At 41.8% G+C, this 19,000-nt stretch overlaps 3 protein-coding genes across 3 annotated transcripts; 1 reads left to right on the top strand and 2 right to left on the bottom strand.

The window, feature by feature from the left end:
- Nucleotides 1-3,838: 3,838 nt before the first annotated feature.
- kctd12.1 (potassium channel tetramerisation domain containing 12.1) lies at nt 3,839-4,705 on the bottom strand. The gene has a single exon (XM_085374388.1). It carries the CDS (start codon nt 4,703-4,705, stop codon nt 3,839-3,841), a length of 867 nt encoding a protein of 288 aa, XP_085230514.1.
- Nucleotides 4,706-8,502: 3,797 nt separating this feature from the next.
- acod1 (aconitate decarboxylase 1) lies at nt 8,503-10,969 on the top strand. The gene is made up of 5 exons (XM_085374643.1): nt 8,503-8,514; nt 8,689-8,850; nt 9,284-9,373; nt 9,476-9,675; nt 10,012-10,969. The coding sequence occupies exons 1-5, from the start codon at nt 8,503-8,505 to the stop codon at nt 10,967-10,969; spliced, it is 1,422 nt and encodes a 473-aa protein (XP_085230769.1).
- Nucleotides 10,970-11,038: 69 nt separating this feature from the next.
- LOC146615948 (glutamine amidotransferase-like class 1 domain-containing protein 3, mitochondrial) lies at nt 11,039-17,289 on the bottom strand. Its single transcript, XM_085374407.1, has 4 exons — nt 17,054-17,289; nt 14,303-14,474; nt 13,950-14,148; nt 11,039-11,570 (listed from the first exon to the last, which is right to left on the bottom strand). The coding sequence occupies exons 1-4, from the start codon at nt 17,246-17,248 to the stop codon at nt 11,375-11,377; spliced, it is 762 nt and encodes a 253-aa protein (XP_085230533.1). The 5' UTR covers nt 17,249-17,289; the 3' UTR covers nt 11,039-11,374.
- Between the last annotated feature and the right edge of the window lie 1,711 nt (nt 17,290-19,000).

The raw sequence follows: 19,000 nt of genomic DNA on the forward strand, positions 1-19,000 counted from the left end.
GTCATATATCTCTGTGGCTGACCTGCCACCTGACTCAATCTCTGACCTTCCTTCTTCGTTCTCTGTTATCCACTCATCACTCACAGGGAAAAACCTGAAGGCCCATTTATTTCATTTTGACATCGCTGAAAGGTAGCACATTCATGGGACGTGTCCTCCTCAGTATCTGTCATTCATGTTTATCATCTCATACATCATACAGTACTGCATATTGTTCTCATCATGCCTTTATTTATTGCCCCAGTGCAGCACCAAGTAGAATCATTGTCTTCATCCCCTTCTGTTGTTTCTTCACTTTTCTCTCATGTATTTAGAGTTAATAAGAAAAGTACAGTCAGAGCAACGCTTTTAGATTTCTGACTTCTGTGTTTAATAATGACCCTTTAAAAATTTGTAACAAAATACTAAAATGACTTTGTCTCTAGCCTGAATGAAGCATTACCAGAATCTAAAGCAGCATAGGGTATTGTATTACAGTGGAGACTAGTGAAAACTGTCCTAAAAGACTCTCTTTTGTGATTTCTTATCATTTAATTCAAATTGCAGCTAAGAGCCCTCTCTCGGGAATTGCAAAATTATGCTCTCTGTCTAAAATGTATCAAAGTGCAGAGTGGGGCTGGGTGTGCACGTGCTGCAACAGCTTGAATGATTGGCGTAGCAGTGAATAACATCGTTTGCCCCACATGTCCGAGTGGGTTTCCACCCACGGCCCCTGGGCATGCAAGTGTTGTGGAGTCTCTAAATTGCTCGCGCTGCACCGTGTGTAAATGTGGGTGTGAATCCATCATTGTTTTTATGCAGAGCTCCATGACGAATGGCTGACTGATCCAGGGTGTTTCCCAACTTCAGAGCAGTTATTAGCGTGGTGTGTTTCAACTTCCCAGAAAAAATGAGAAAAAACAACATGAAAGAAATTCAATATAAGCTCTTGACCTCTTTTCCCAGATTTGTTTATTAGTCAGAACTCACCCGTGCGAGGGTCCGCGTGAGCTTTATTCAAATTCAAAGCACATGAATGTTTATAACTAGTATCAGATAATGCGGTCATATCTTATGAGACATCTTTCGTGTGCCCTGACCATTTCATCCAAGATTTCCAAGACTTCTTTGTATTCCAGGATGGAACTAAATCATTTAAAACAAAAATGATTCTTTTTTTAGCCAAATAATTTACATTTATGCAGCTGTGTAACAATATCTTAGTCACAGTAGTAAGTTATATAACATTGTGTGTGAAAATTTGTCCCAGTAACTGCAGCTGTTATTGCTGTGGTATGTCACACATTCATTCGGGCTGCCTCGTCCCTCGTCTGTTCATCCAGCTGTAAATAATCAACAGATATGATTGGATTTCATGCAGTATGGATAGCGTTACGCTTAAAAATGAGCCTGGGTTGCAAAGCTGCTATCGTGTTCTGTAGGACACTGCTCCTCAAAAACTCCTGGTCTGGCATAATTTCCTCTCAAGGGTGATAACATGTGAAAAGTTATCCTTCTGAACAGGATTGTACAATATTAATTGAAATGGAAGCGTTTCTTCACTAGTCTCCGCTGGGCTAATGGCTCTTTTCTGACTCGGTTTCCGTTCTGGCTCCACACACCCAAACACACACATATTTTTCCTTTCTTTTTTCTTTTCTTAACTGAGCCTAGGAAGAGAGACTTTATTTTTCCCTAATGTCTTTGTCCTCTGTGTGAGTGCAGCATCATTTCTCCCTAATTTACACTGATTTCTTTGTTGAATAACTCATAACAAATGGTTCAAAGTAAAGTATCTATCACTTGGCTCTCAGGCTTAACTTAGGAGACATACAATATAGGGCAGCTAAACTGGTATCAGCCAAGCAAACATCACTATAAACATTGCTTATGAGCTCTGATAATATCACCATCTTTTCTTCTCTTTTAATGAATTTGTTCTTTTCAGATTAACTTGCCAGGTCTGAATTTAAGTCGGTGTCACTTTGTTATATCTGGAGTGTATTTTTAGACTCTGGGGGTGGATGCACATGCTTATTCGCAAACATTTCCAGTTTAGCTGTGAGCCGGTGTGCATGCAAAGGTAAAGCTAACTTAGTAAAAGTGCTCAAGATATCTTACAGTAGGAAAGGTTGAGATATTGCTAATAACAAAAATGACCTCTTGGTTCAGTATCTCAGCGAGCCACAAGAGAAAGCCTGCATGAGCCATCTTTTGTTTTTGTCACCTGTTCCTTTCCTGATGTGACACATCTAAATGTCACACAGGAAAAGACAAAATTACATAAATGGAAAAGCCTGTCTGCATAATTATCTTTAAGAGTGCATTTATTATGAACCATTTATATACAAACAGTAATGTCTAAATTGTCAACCTCATGAAAAGAACCTTTCTCCAACATTCTTGAACCAAATTGAAGCAGAGTGATGCATTTAGCAAAGATGTTCCCTTTGGGTGGATGTCCCGGACCCCTACAGAGACTGTGACTCTGTAAGCCCCCGATTTCCTATAATCCCACCCGTGGCCTTGAATGTGGGGACTTTTTTTTACATGTCTGTTTTGAATGAAACGTATAATCCAGGACTGGCTGTACGCTGGCCAGTCAAAAAAAAATCCGTCCCCCACAGCCGAGGTACACCAATCGAATCTCCATTCATCCACAGTCCCTGGCGGACTGAACCCTCCTATTTGTGTGCAGCTGGACCCTTTCATTATTTACACTTGAAATGATAATGACATCATGTGTGCACAGCTGCACTATTTGCATCCACGCTGCATGCTGATGAAATTGTGTACCAAAATGGATAGGTAGGAGGGAAAAAAGGATGCTCCTGCAATATTTAAAGGCTTGTCTCTTCAGATGTGGAGCTTGTTTGTTGGTTTTTTGTTTTTGTTTTTTTTTTTGGGGGGGGGGGGGGGGGGTATAACAGGGCAAAGGTTACTGGGAAGCACATAGCACCTTATAAGGGAAGTTTGCAAATGTGATACAATAAGTGGGAGGCAAGGAAAGTTCAGAGTCAGGATTTTGTAAGTCATGCGTGAGTGCAATGACAAGCAGAGACACTACTCTGTAACACGTCGCTTCTGGGTTAAAACTGTGTGACAAATTTTGTCGAGCTGGCGGCTCCACTGCCATGACGGAGTGAGATTTCTGTGTAGGGCATCTCTCTTTGAGGCTGACTCTTTGATTCCCCCACTGAGGATGGTTTAAAAGGTTGGAGAGAGGTGAATGCCACTATTTTTGTTGTTGTGTAATCTTTGTGCAGACATTAAAAGGAAGGTAGGATGACTGGCAAATGGCTGAGAATAACAGAGTTAGAAGACTTTATTTGTAATGAGTAAGTTTATAACAAATACAACTCTACCAACACTTCACATACAAGTACAATCGTGTCAGTGATAGAACTGCTATAAGAGCCTATTAGATAATACAAAACTTGGCCAAACAAGTGCTCGAGCAAGCCTAGAAGTCACAATGACACTGAATACTAATTGCTGCTGGTCTGTTCCTGGATGCCACTCAATTCACACAGCACTGAGTCAGACATGACTGAAACATTGACATGCAGTTCTATGAGATGGAGATGATGTTTGCAGTGCTTTGAGTTTTGCTCACTTTGAACCTCAGAACAGCTTCATCTTTTCAACCCATCTTAACAAAGTCTTGTGTGTAAAATAATTTGTTGGGGGATGAGGGAGCATTTTGTGTCTAATTTCTGGCAATAATGGAGCAATATGGTACAGTCACTCCTTAACAAAAGTCACCAATCAGCACAGAAACTGCACTACTCTTCGAAGACATTCCTCTGTGGTGTGAAATGTAGGTATATTTACACGGATGTGGCGCGAATGGTGTTGGTTATTCCCGACAGAAAACGTATTCAGTGTAGCTTGTCCAAATTTTGTCTTCATTGGGATCGTTGCTGGTGTAGGCACAGGTGCCTGTGGAGCTGCAGGCCACCATGTGGAATCCCGCTTCTGTCAGCTTGTCAAATGCCTGCTCTAGAAAATTATACTTGAGATAGTACCGGGATGTGTATCTCTCAGGGGGCCTGTCCGGGTCTCTGCTCTCATTCAGCGTGTCCCCAAACACTTCTTTGGCCAGAGAGGTCTTACCGCAAACTGTGATGCGCGCCACTCTCCTGAACTTGGCATCGGTTTGGATGTCTCTGGCAATAGTGTACGAGCCGCGGTATCCTATCGTGATGTAGCCGGACTTTCTAGAGTCCAGAGACGGGGAGCGCATGGCTCCGCTGACAGACATGGTGCGTAAAGTCTCCAAGCCGCCGGAGGAGCCGCACTGCTGCCCGCCGTCTTCTGTGTCGCTCTGGCTGATCTCCTCGCTGATTGAATTCTCTTTACTCACCCGGGGATTGAGGCGTTTTGCGAGGTCCCGAAGCTGGAAAAAGTCAGCCTCTCTCTGCAGCCGACTTTTCTCGGGGAAGTAGTCCGGGAGGACCAAGTTGAGGTCTCGGAGATAGTCGAGGATGTAGCGGAACAAGAACCCATCCCTGTCCAAGAAGAAGCGCCCTTTGCTGTCTCTCGCCAACTCCTTTGGTGACTTCTTGCTGAACATGTTCCACAAGAGTGAGTCTGGGACGGCGATCAGAGTTTTGTGTCTGGTGACATAAACCTGTCCGCCGACATTCAGCTCGATGATCTCGGAAAACTGGGCGCCCGAATCCCCGCAGCTGGACACTCCGCGCTCTGTGTCCGCCAGTGCCATCTTCTCTGAGCTGCTTCACTGATGTGGAATCAGTGGAAACACTGAGACACCACAGCGGCAGCAGCTCGTTTATGAAGCTTGGGCTTACTGCGTGCGTGCGTACCGGGAGGTGACTGCTGAATTAACATTTAACTATTGAATGACTGTGAAGAGTGCCAATGCTGCTCTCCCTCTTCATCCACAGAGAGAGAGAATCTATGTATCCACCAGAAACGTCACCTTCCTCCTGACCTTGTAGCGCAAATACCGATGTGATAAAATTACAGCATGTGTGGGTGTTTTTTTTTTTTCTCTCCAAATGAATGCAAATCCATTAGGATCACACACAAACCAGAGACTATGAAACTGGTCCAAGTCATTCCCTTAAAAAGATGTTTGGAAAATATGGAAATAGTGACACCCATTGCATTTGTAAAGGAAATGCAGCCAGCATTCAGCGCATGCTCACATATTAATTACAGTTAGGGCCATAACATTTTGTTAGTGAGTTTTGTCACTGTATCTCATCACAGTGGATTTTAAATCTAACAATTAAGATGTGATTGAAGTGTACACTTTCAGCTTTAATTGAAGAGGTTTCGCAAAAGTGTTACATTAAGTGTTTAGAAATTATGGTCATTTTTATACACAGTTATTTGTTTTCAGAGGCTAGCATAATTTTACATGTAAGGAACTTTGTTAACACTTGGATGAACATTTTTTGCAGTCGATCCCTACATGAAATCTACAAGCCTATCTCCACAAGAGTGTTCTTGACTTGGCCAAATGTTTTGAAGGTGTTTTTGTTAACCAGGGAAAGAATTCTGTGGTCATCCACATCCTTTGTCTTCTGTTGTGTTCCACGCTGTTTCACGTTTCTGAGCTCACTAGAGCCTTCCTTTTTTATTGTCTTATTTTGTTGTGTTATTGGTTGATTTTTCAGCCTAACAATGGCCTCCTTCAGTTGTATTTACCTCACACCAAGCATTCCAAGATACCCAAAAAAGGTCAGCACTTGAAATCAGCACCACGTCTTAGTTTGTTGTGGACGAATAAGAAAAATGTTTAAATGTTTAATGTTTAAATGTCCAGTCACTTTTGAACCTTTGGAAATGGGGAACCAAGTATAAAAATGGCTGTAATTCCTAAACAGTTAATACAGTCCTTTTATTTCACCACTTTAATTTAAGCTGAAAGTCTGCACTGTAATCACATGCTGATTTAAAATCCACTGTGGTGGTGTACAGAAGCAAAATTACACAAACTGTATCGCTTTTTTTTTATTTTAAGGTCTAACCATCCTAACCTAATTCTAAATGCTAATTAGTAACTTACACACACACACACACACAGAGAGAGAGAGAGAGAGAGAGCTCTCTAACAGCCATTTAAAGAAGGAAAGAATTACTGTAATTAGTCGTTTCAAACAACAGTTCTTAATCAGTGTTTTCAGCACTGCATCATATTCCTTCAATGCAGGTCTACTACTATCCCACTTCATACTTTATTCTTTCACAAAGTGGTTCTAAAGTGGTGCTATGACCCGAGCAGCCCAAGCCGAAGGGGGAAGAACGTAACATGAATGATCCAGGTGGGGAGGGTTGAGTCACAGATAAAAGGTTCTGATGGGTATAATTTATTAATTGAGTAAAACCTTTTTAAAAGAATAAATTCAAACCTGTGATACCTAAGTATACTTTCTAAACAAAATGAGAAAATGAGAAAAACCAAACAGAAGGAGTGATAACTGTAATTCTAGTGTAATCTAGGCAGAGAACCAGCTTATTGTTGTGCAGGAGCATGTTATACTAAACCTGAGCCAGTCTCGGGGGCCAGACATAAAACAACACAAGGCACATTCAATTTCAACATCTTAGGAGAATCAGACATGGCAGGCTGTTTACACAGTCCCAAGAATTACATGAAGGCAGAGCAGTCAGTGAACACAAATCCAGACATCAATCATGGGCAAACACTATAAAAAAACATTTAAGCTACAATAGAGGAAGTAGTGTCTAAAATTCTTGCCATATACATGAGAAATCAGTCACATTGCACTATGTGACATGCAAGATAGATGCATAAAACATTAATATAACCCCTAACTTATTACAAATCTTAAACTTAAACTATAGTAATGAAATGACTGACTTTCTGTCTACAAACTAAAGTTCTCATTAAGTCACTTACAAGTAAAAATATGCCAGAAACACATTTAATAATCATCCAGTGCAATATTTGCTTTGCTTCTTTTATGATATTGCTGGTGGTGATTTTCTTGAGTGTGTGTTGTGGGATATTTTGGCCATGGGTGACATTTAGGAAGTTTCAAAGTTGCACCATTTTGTGAAAGCACGGAGCATTAGAGTCACAGTCACGTGGACCTCCTGTCTCAGGGAGAGTGATCCACCAAAGCCTTGTTCTTATAGATTTTTATGTTATTGCAGTTTTTAAGAGCACAGTATCTTTTTTTATTTTTATTTAGTTAGGTAGAAAGTTTTATTCAGCTTTATCTTGGACATAATTACACAAATCTGAGCAAAATGTTACATAGTGTATCAGCTTAATCTGTATAATACAAAAAGAGCAGCTGGAAAGGAAGCACATTATGGAATTACATAATTAAGCCCTTCCATGTAAACTAATCTTTTTTGAAAAGAGAGAAACACAACCAAGTTTTCCTCATTTTTACATGAAATGGATGAATTTGTTTCACTTTCATTTCTTCAAAGACTTTGGTTTACCATCAGAGTTTACCCGGAAAACAAATAACAATCAGTGATAACCATTAATAAGCCCACGTTTATATGCAAACTGGACCAGATGGAGATTTGGGGTTTGCAGTTGTGAGCGACTGGTAACAATAAAACTTAAGCCACAGCTTTTGGTTCAATAATCAGCGGCTGAAAATGAAAAACTCTTTATCACGTGATTTTCACCTATTTCATTTCTGCATTTATAAACTTCCCCTTGCACATCAATGAATTTCCATTACTGGGCACCATTATGAAAGTTGAATTAGTGTATGTGTGTGGATGTGCACAACTACATATTCACATACAGTATATATCTGCATATACACACACACACATGCATCTATAAATATATAACCCACAATTGTTGGGTTTTTCCCTGTATGTATTATTGTAGGGTCTACCTTACATTATAAAGCGCCTTGAGGTGGCTGTTGTTGTGATTTGGCGCTGTATAAATAAAATTGAATTGAATTGTAAGATTGGACACAAGAATAAGCATATTGCATGTTTGGACTGAACATGAGTTTATGTATATGTAATGCATATATCTGAGGGCTGATAAGATGAGTCTGAGCAGTAGATCAGTGCACTTGCACAAGTTATTTACATTGTGAGTTATAAAGTGTACATAAGGGTGTGTGTCCAGAGGAGCAGGAGATTGAATTGGACAGAAGAAAATTGCATATGTAGGATGAATATAGTTACTGTGGGATCGAGTTTAGCAGTCTTACAGTTTTAGGGGCAACATTTTATTTTAAGTCGTGTGATTGAATCATGTGTGCCTACTAAAACACAGAAAACTAAAACACAGAAAATGTTGTCAATTTCAAAATCAGCTGTCACAAGATTTTGTTGTGTGCAGATTGTGCAGACTCCCCAGTGCACTGGCAACCAGCATAAATGAAAAGACAGCATTGAGTCATTGCGAAAGTTCCCACTTCTCATCCTAGTGGGTTTTTAGCCACTTTGGAAATTTGGCAGTCCAGCCCTCAGACAGAGTAATTATAAAAGCCAGCTATGCTTGGATGTTTAGTCACTTGAAGAGCTTGTGAAGACTGAACAATGCTTCGCAAGGTACTGTTGGTTGCTGTATGAGCTTTAATAAAGGCACCTTTTGGAAAGTATTTTTGGCTTTTGGTGACCTGCAGTATAGCTTAGCATCTTAACTTGATTATAGCCACAATAAGCTGCACCTTCTCTGGAGGTCTGCATGATTTGAACTGACTAGCCCCGTGGAATGTTTTTCAGGGTATCACAGAGAGCTTTGGAGCTGGGATCCATGCCCTCAACACCTCACAGCTGACAGATGGTGTGATTAACAGGAGCAAAAGGATGATGCTGGACACCCTCGGTGTCGGACTATTAGGAACCAGAACAGCTGTCTTCAATAAGGCTCTGAAGTACAGTCAGGTACAGTGAACTGCATTTACCCTATAACTGCAAAAACAACTGCTGACAAATATTTGCTTATGATGTGGGTAGATGTAGAAGATGCTCATTTAATTCTACACAGTAACTAGTAATACATGAGTACTTTGTATCTATTGTCAGTGATCACATAAAAATCTTTATATGGGCTCATCAGAGGTTGTTTGTGCAGCTGAAATTAAAATACTCTTCTGCTCATCGGTGGATTTCCTTTACATATGATCGGTCCTGCTAACTAACTCGCTTCATTTGTGCCCTGATTGCAATCTTGACAAATTATTAAGTTGTTTTCCATAACATGTTGATGACTGATTATCCAGTCAAGTCTTGCACTTCTTTAATAGTCCGGTTAATCTTCTTTCTGCTGCTAGTTATTTTTGATATGTCATTTATACTCATATTAATGTGCCTCCAGTTGTTCACATCGCGGGAAAGGAGCAGCGTTTGGGGTCAATCAGATATAATTCTGCCTCCTCATTACGCTGCATTTGTTAATGGCATCGCTGTAAGTTTGGATTTCTACAAAAGCAAAACTCTGCAGAAAACAGGAATTATGATCCAGCTCTGCTTCGATCCCTGATCACGTCTTTGCCTGACTGTCTATTAGGTTCACTCCATGGACTTTGACGACACTTGGCACCCTGCGACTCATCCCTCGGGCGCCGTCCTACCTGCGCTGCTGGCCCTGGCAGAGACACTTCCCAGCCAGCCCTCTGGTCTGGATCTCCTGCTAGCCTTCAATGTTGGCATTGAAGTTCAAGGCAGACTGATGAGGTTCTCCAAAGAAGCCTACAACATCCCTGAAAGGTATCAAGTTTGGAAATATTTTCAGCTCTGGAATAAATTTATTCTCCAGCTCATTTAGATTAGAAAGACTAGAGCATTTGATTCACCAGTACCTAGTGCTGTCAAGCCAAGAAAACAGTTTTGGTTTCATTTTGGGTTTCAGAGGTGGATGTGGTGACTGGATTCTGGTTTGTGCTCACATGAAAATACCTTATAAGGAGAAATCACAAAAACCTTTAAAAATGACTAAACTGATGATTAAAATACATATGAACTGTTTGATTAATGAAGCAGTGATTCCAGTTAATCAGAATCACTATGTCACGCTTGAGTAAATCTTGTTGTTTTGCTTCTCAGATTCCACCCTCCCAGTGTTGTTGGAGTGATGGGCAGCGCTGCAGCCTCGGCTAAGCTCCTCGGTCTGTCCCCTGAACAGTGCATTCATGCTCTTGCCATAGCAGCCTCCTCTGCTGGGGCGCCTTTAGCCAACGCTGCCACACAGACCAAACCTCTCCACATTGGAAACGCTGCTCGGAGAGGCCTAGAGGCCGCTCGGCTGGCCCAGATAGGACTGAAGGGAAATCCAGCCATACTGGATTTGGACAGAGGGCTTGGTGTTTACTACAAAGACTACAGTCCCTCCGCTATGGCGGATTCTGCTGTGAGAGAATATAAATGGATTCTGGAAGATCAGGACGTGGCATTCAAACGCATCCCCGCTCACCTCGGGATGCACTGGGTTGTCGATGCAGCTCTAGCAGCCCGGGAAAAGCTCCAAAACGCAGTCGGCAAATTTGACCTCAGCCAGATCCGGCATGTCACACTTCGGGTGCCTCCATCCAAGTACGTTAACTGCCCGTTACCTGCCACAGAACACCAAGCCAGGCACTCGTTCCAGTTCAACGCCTGCACCGCACTGCTGGATAACAAGGTGACCGTGGCGTCTTTCGGCGACGCTCAAATCGGCCGATCCGCTCTGAAGGAGCTCCTGGGCAAAGTCAGCTTGGAGACGCCGGAAGATAACCTGCCCAGTTTTGACAAGATGTACTGCGAGGTCGAGATAGCGACGCACCAGGGGCCGAGCTACACAGCCAGATGTGACACTTTCTACGGCCACTGGCGGAAGCCGCTGACTCTGAAGCACCTGGTGGATAAGTTCAGTGTGAATGCTTCGTCTGTGCTGTGCACAGAGGGAGTGGAGGGGGTCATTGATGTTATAGGAAACATTGAAAGGGTGGCAGATTGCTCAATATTGGGTTCATATCTGAGAATGACAAGTAATCAAGAGCACCTGGACAGAATGAGGATTTTGTAATTACACACATATCTTTATATGAAGCTTTGTATTCTTTTCAAGAAAGTACGAATTAAATAATAACCGTGTAAATATGTTGTACATACTTTTTTCTCTTCTGTGGTCAGAAATAAACTGAACCTTTTTTCTTGTATTCGTTTATTTATTTATTTGTTTCTGAGAACATTATCCTCACCTGCAGCTGATTCTCTAAAATGTGACAGATGTGGGGCGGAGCCACGACAGCAGCAGTAAAACTGACACGCAAACTCAAAAATTCAGCTCACAAGGAGCTCAGTTCTGCTACTCTAGATTATCTTTTAGTGCTTTTAATCACTTCAACACCATTCTGCAACCAGCTCAGCAGACATCTACCGCACAGCTTGCAAAAGTCTTTTCCTTGTTTCGACCTTCTACTGATTACACTCAGGCGAGTTTCAGGACGCCCTGGACCATCGATCCGATTCCGTCAAATATCTCGTGGATCGGAGCGTTGCACATGAAGGCACAGGTGGTGACCAGCTTGTTCTTTTCGTCCACGTGGCTCTCGCCGACGCCCTTGCTCACGTGCTTGCAGCCCAGCTGGTTGATGGCCGCTGCAGTGTCAGCGGTGTCTGGATACCTGAGAGGTGGGGGAGAAGAGGCACTACTTAATGTTTTGCTGCTCAAAGCAGATTTCTGCAAACATCTTAGGAACATTTGAGATTTTGCTTTTAACAACTGGAAATTTCTATTTATATGTTTTGGAGATGCATCAATTATGCCTGCAAACTGCATTTACAGAGGGACTTTCCACCTTAACATGGAAAGAACCCAACAGTTTTTGCTTCCTATTTACACAAACACACCAGTGATTGTCCTGTCAATCAAATATTTAGCATCCTGCACAGTGCACCAGTGGGTCTCACTCATTAACTACCTAATATATAATCTGCCAATCACATTACAGCAACATTTAGGCATGTAGACACGGTCAAAGACTGTGTGTTGAAGAGCTAAATCACTCAAAACAGCCAATATTTTATAAGAAAGACCTTTGTTTACCCAGCACAAAGGGGAAAAATAACTAGCATCCAAATCAGATATCTACTGAAACATGCATTGGTTACTGGTATCAGCCACATTTATGTAAAAGCACACTTGCAAGAAGACATCGGCCAGATTAAATGTTTACATGGTACATTTTTTCTTCTATTCTGTTAATTTTTTAAAATAATTTTATAATATTATTTTGCCTGTAAACAAAATCATGATCTCAACTGATTGTTGGCTTTGACATCTGTCAACCGATCAATTGGTCCAAGTGTCAGTCAGCCACCACTCTGACAAAGACGGATCCTCTCCTAAGTCCTTTTTTAAAAATCTAACACTGTAATCAAATTAATTTGTCATGGAAACAGGAAGAAATTGTGCAACAGGACAGGCAGACTGGCTGTAAACAAGCCCACGCCCAGCACGTGGTAGTCTCTGGAAACAACTGTTTGCACTAGGGCTGGGCCATATTATACCGTTCAGGGTAATACCGGTATAATGTTAGGCAACGATAGGAAAATGAAATATCGCGATAGAATGGGAGTAAAACGCGCATGCGCAGTGCCTTTGTTTTCATACGCACATGGCCGATTGTTGAGTGAAACAGATGAACCAGAATTGGTTTGTAAAAATGGTGCAACTTCAGTGATGTGGAACTGGTTTGGTGTTTGTCCGTCAGATACACAACAAAGCACATTTTTTTGCAGAACATGCAAGCGGCCGTTGTTATTGTCATATTTGTCAGACTAAGATGCTCTTAAATCTGGGAGTAATCTGGGTCCTAAACTCAGTATTCTTCAGGTCAAACAACACTGCAGCATCACTGAGAGTTAAAAACTGTCTAAATTCTTTCATCTTTAATAAAACGATCAGCATTGCTGCTTTACCAGGTGTAACTATAAAGTTTAACTTCCAGGCATCCATGAAAACAAAAGTTATTACATTTAACGGAGTTAGAAGTTAGCAGGAAGCTAGCGGAAGTTAGCTCGCTAGTTTCGCTAGTTACCTAAGCATGATATTGCATGTTCTGACTGAGAGATTTCTGAAAAAATTCAAACGTACAGTTCTGCTATCACTTCCAACATAAATGAAGACAGGAAACTAAACAGCAGTGACGTTTGTAGGGTTATTGAAGTTGGGCTAGCTGGTATATAATGATGTGCTACGTGATCGCTAGCGACACAGCTATGTTAGCATAACATAAACAGTGAAGCTGGAGGACGAACACTAACACTTTTCCACTTATAAAAGTTAACGTGAAGGTTCTTCATGGTTAGAGACAAATGCAATCGCATGGCAGGATGCTGTAAACGGACCAAACTTCAGTCAGGAGAACAACTGAGATAATCCATCCACAATACGAGGTTAGTCATACTGCAACAACATGGGAATAGAGCAGCTGCCAGAGAATTCAACATTAATGAATCAATGGTACAGAAGTGGAGGAAGCAAGAAGAATGAGTTTAATAAAGTTTGATTTATCTGACTGCTTTGTTTCGCTTAATGTGCCTTATAATCCTGTGCACCTTATGGTCCGAAAAATACGTAATGCACACTGCAGTTTAATGTTGCAAAGCACCTCTTTTTAACTTCAGTGGATATTATACATGGTTATGCTCAGGATATGTCAGCCCATTTCTACTGGAAATGCCTTTTGGTTAAACTTTCAGCAAGGAATTTGCATTTGCACTGTTACATTTTTATAAAGCTTTAATGTACATAAAAACCAGCTTCTTGTTTAAGTGAAAATAAATGGAAGGTTGTCTTTTTGCGCTAGTAATGTTGTGGAGCTGTATTTTGTCTCGCATCAATTATATCGTCGGTTATATCGTTATCGCAAATTTTCAAATATATATCGTGATAAATATTTTTGGCCATATCGCCCTGCTCTAGTTTGCACACAACAATTGCAGCATTTAAAAGTCCAAACTTAGAACGCAAACAAGGAAGTCCATGTTGCATTTCTCACTTGTCGTCCTTTTCGATGCCGACGGTGACCTCGCACCCAGGGATCACTTTGGCAGCCAGCACAGGTGAGATGCAGCAGAGGCCGATGGGTTTGCCTTCGCTGTGGAACGCCTGCAGAGCAGCCTTGACCTCGTCATTTACAGAGCAGTCCTTGCCCTGCACTGCCCACGTACAGAGATTCTTCGCAGCTCCAAAGCCGCCTGTAAAACACCAAAAATGAGGAAGAGGTGTGATTAATGTCTGGATGTACATAAGCCAGAAATACAAACTTCAGTTTCGACCTTACTCAGACCTTCCCAACATCTTTTTTCTGTAGGCTTCGATTGTACCAGCGAAATACATATGAACACAAACCTGGGAAAATAACAGCCTCGTGCTCTTTCACGCTGAGCTTAGACAGATCCTGGATGTTTCCACGGGCCAGCCTTGCACTCTCCACCAGCACATTCCTCTTTTCCTGAGAAGGCGCACCTTTCAGGTGATCTACCACATGCATCTGGTCAATATTGGGTGCGAACATGTTCACCTGGAGGTGATAAAAGCAGCAGAGACGAGTTCAAAAACAAAAAAAACAAAAAAAAAAAGCACACCAGGCAACTAATAATGATTGTTAACATCACAATTCTTGAAGCTAACTCAACAGAACTTCTGTCAGAGCAGCATTTCAAAACCTAAGAATATCTGCATTTCGCAACACTTTCCCTGACTCATAGTGGACCTTTGACTGATGACTACTCTTGTAAGCTTGAGACATGTGTCTGGGTCATTCCATGTTAATTCCTGAAAAATGAAACTTTGTAAGACGAATTTGAGAAAATTTCCAGTCCCAACTGTCATTTCTGTCCTTGAGGAAAAAAGAGAAATCTTTCACGGGATGAAGGCAGCTCTGTTTTTAACACTTAGACCCCCGGAGAGCAGTCATTTTGGTTTTCTACCTTAGACCCCTGCGGAGTCATCATTTTGCGTTTCTACCTTTAAAAGCCGGAGAGCAGTCAGTCAAATGCTGGAGTCGTTCATATGTATATTAGGTCGTTACCTAGGAATTCTGGAGGGAGGGGAGTGGGGGTGAGTGATTGAGGGGGTGGGGGAGTGGAGTGTTGCATGATGTCTTGGAAGCGGTTTCGTGCCATAGTTCCAATTATCTGTGGGTTTCCCAGGTTTGCTGACCAGCAGTCATTTACCGATGGAACCCTGTAAACCCCCCGCAAGATGACAATTGCAATAAATGCCATTAGTTCAGGGAGGTCCATGAACCAATGAACATGCTCCATGCACCACTCAGCAGGCCATTTGTAAATATGTGTACAAATGGTTGGTTTTTTGTACTGTTTTCATCAATAAATGTCAGCAACAAAGGACATACACCCATGTGTGTTGATTTCTCCCTAAGATGGCAAACTGAAACACTCCAAGTTGGTGACTTTTGGAGATTTGTTTCCCTGGATGATTGAGAATGCATCAAGATGAAACACAAAAGGAAGCTCACCGCTTTTGTTGCTGCCATAAATGCCATTAGTTCAGGGAGGTCCATGAACCAATGAACATGCTCCATGCACCACTCAGCAGGCCATTTGTAAATATGTGTACAAATGGTTGGTTTTTTGTACTGTTTTTATCAATAAATGTCAGCAACAAAGGACATACAAAGGACATGTGTTGATTTCTCCCTAAGATGGCAAACTGAAACACTGAAACACTCCACTCCCCCACCCCCTCAATCACTCAGTGAGTGATTGAGGGGGTGGGGGAGCTGCTAAAAGCGGTGAGCTTCCTTTTGTGTTTCATCTTGATGCATTCTCAATCATCCAGGGAAACAAATATCCAAAAGTCACCAACTTGGAGTGTTTCAGTTTGCCATCTTAGGGAGAAATCAACACACATGGGTGTATGTCCTTTGTTGCTGACATTTATTGATAAAAACAGTACAAAAAACCAACCATTTGTACACATATTTACAAATGGCCTGCTGAGTGGTGCATGGAGCAAGTTTTGGGTGGCTTGCGACCTAAAATCCAAGTACACAGATGCAAAAAAAATCAGGCCACTGTGCGATGTGTTCACTGCTACAGGTACACATGTGGTAAATGCAGACGACAGATACCGTGGCAGTGCCAGGATTGTGAGTGATTGCTGAAAATGTTGAAATGTACTCACTCACTTTTTATCATTATTTGTAAATATGTGTACAAATGGTTGGTTTTTTGTACTGTTTTCATCAATAAATGTCAGCAACAAAGGACATACAAAGGACATGTGTTGATTTCTCCCTAAGATGGCAAACTGAAACACTCCACTCCCCCACCCCCTCAATCACTCACCCCCACTCCCCTCCCTCCAGAATTCCTAGGTAACGACCTAATATACATATGAACGACTCCAGCATTTGACTGACTGCTCTCCGGCTTTTAAAGGTAGAAACGCAAAATGATGACTCCGCGGTCAATTTAGCCAATTTAGCTTCCACTTCCACCATTTGACTGCTCTCGGGTTTTATAGGTAGAAAGGTAGAAGCCTGGGGATGCTAGTGTTAAACATTTATCTACCATTGTTGTTGTGAGGGGTTAGCTAGGTCCTTAAATATGTAGGGTAAATATGAGGTATGGACTCTAAGGAGTGCAATTTGTAACAAGGTAGCAACTTGTAATGTGCAGTAATAAGACATGTTGCATAATTGAGAAATTCTCTAACACCAATCAAAGTAGTAATAACAATAATATAGTGATATTAATAGTTGTAACCACTTAGTATTAAATAAATAAACATGGCGGACCAGATAAGCTTTACTAAGAGTTGGGTGTTTTTTTTTCTTGGGGGCAGATAACTGTTGAGGTTAAGGAACTTTAAATACTTCGGTGCATTTCAGTCGTTTATTATTCAGCAGTTTGCACAAAACATTCTGCAAGGCTGTTCGTGTCACTGTGCGCAGTCTGGTTAACAGGTAGAGGTCAAAGGACGCTCACGGGTCGGACTGCAAATAAAAAGTGCAAAAATCGTAGAAACTGCCCAGCACGGAGAAGTGGAAGCGGACAAACTGGAAGCTAATGAACATTTCTGATGTGTTCCCTCCAGGGGCAGCGGCAGATAAAATCAGCGTGTCACACTTACAGTCGCACCCCCTCTGCTCAGATGGACCAAAACAGCGGAGGCCTCGTGGATCTCGCTGCCGTCATAGACGCCGCAGCCCGCCAGCACCACAGCCACGCGTTTGCCCATCTGCGCTGAATAATAACTGCTGCTCACGGTCTGGAGGGTCCTAGCTGTCAGTAAGTTGCGACCACAGTGCTGCAGAAGACTGAGCATGGCGGACTGTCAGCGGACAAAACGCCCCCGGATGCCGCTTCTTCTTCTGCGCTTTAAAAAGTAGTTTGACGCGCCCTCTTACGCCATCGTGTGTCCTCACCTGAGCACTACAGCTTTTTAATAATTGAGTAATACTTAGATTGTATGGCGTTATTTTTGTGCCACTATTCTGAGCGCACGTAAAAAAAATTTGCAGGTGCAAGTGTTGCATTTTGAGGAGAAATTTATTTTGAGCGAAGAAAAGCTGAATTTGAGTGAACAAAATTCATTGCTGCGTGCAAAAAATGTATTTCAGTGTTTGCTATTATCCACACACACACAATAGCAGCCCCTCTCGCTCAGTTTTTGCACTTGCGCTCGCTCGCAATGTGTCGCTCGCGCTCTCAACATTTCAGCCCGTGCGCGCTCAACTCGTTCTGTACACCGTTATATTTGTGCCACAAAACCAGCCAATCACAGACTTGGATGCAAAAAAAATCTGATTGGCTGTTTTCGTCTCCAACCAGCTCGAAATGACGAAATGCAATATCCCAGAATCCATTTCGTCCAAAACTCAAACGAGGCAGTGGCGGAGGAACACAGAGTGGCAGAGTTTGAAATATTACTCTTTGTGGGTCACAAAATAAACTTTTAAGATATTTTCATGCGAGAATGGTGCTGTGTAAACTTCTAATATCTGCTCGATTTATCAAGACATCACATATTTGCATAAGTGCTCTAACGTTTTTGGAGATGCCTGTTACCCACCAGCTGACCGAATACCTGGACTGGCCATTGGGCATTTACCCGGCATTTGCCCGGTGGGCCAATGGTGATTTTTCATTTTTATGTTAGTTTGTTTGTTTTTGTAATGGTATAAACAATGAAAGGTGGTGGATTAGCCAGCTGGTAATAATCAACTCTGGGCTGGACCAATTACAATACATCCGTATTGAGGGGAAAAGACTTCAGCGAGAATAAAAAAGACACAAAGCTGGAGTTATTCTGTGTCTTAGCTGCCTCTTCTCTCCTCATTCTCCCTCCCTCTCCTGTTGCTACTTCAATCATGAAACTGATCAATGATCAGCTGATCGTCTCTCTTGTTTGTTTATCTCCCACTTTGCGCCAGAAACAGGAAACCAGCGGATGTTGCGCTAAACAACAACAGCAGCACGTTCAAAATTGATCAGCTGTTGTTAGAATTTATTTAAAATTAATTTCTAGTATCAGCTGATGTTTGCTGGAGCCACAGCTGTAAAGCTGGAAACATGAAGGTGATACAAATCATACATATATACCAACAAAACAGTATACATCACTGTCACAACAGCGTTTGTTTTCGTTCAAAGGCTTTATGGTTTTTCCAATAATACCTGGTGGTGTAGTCGGTGATTTTTTTGTCAGTTCAGCCTTATATATTATGTTTAACCCGAGTTCCCACCCGGTCAGCTGGTGGGTAACAGGCATCTCCGAAAACGTTGGAGCACTTGTGCAAATATGTGATGTCTTGATAAATCGAGCAGATATTTGAAGTTCACACAGCTACATTCTAACATGAAAATATCTTAAAAGTTTATTTTGTGTCCCAGAAAGAGTAATATTTCAAACTCCGCCACTCTGTGTTCCTCCGCCACTGCCTCGTTTGAGCTTTGGACGAAATGGATTCTGGGATATTGCATTTCGTCCTTTCGAGCTGATTGGAGACAAAAACAGCCAATCAGATTTTTTTGCATCCAAGTCTGTGATTGGCTGGTTTTGTGGCACAAATATAAC

Source organism: Diplotaxodon limnothrissa, linkage group LG16 (assembly GCF_057381915.1).
Source record: "Diplotaxodon limnothrissa isolate DT_005_m linkage group LG16, D_limnothrissa_male_GT1.1, whole genome shotgun sequence".
Taxonomy (NCBI): domain Eukaryota; kingdom Metazoa; phylum Chordata; class Actinopteri; order Cichliformes; family Cichlidae; genus Diplotaxodon; species Diplotaxodon limnothrissa.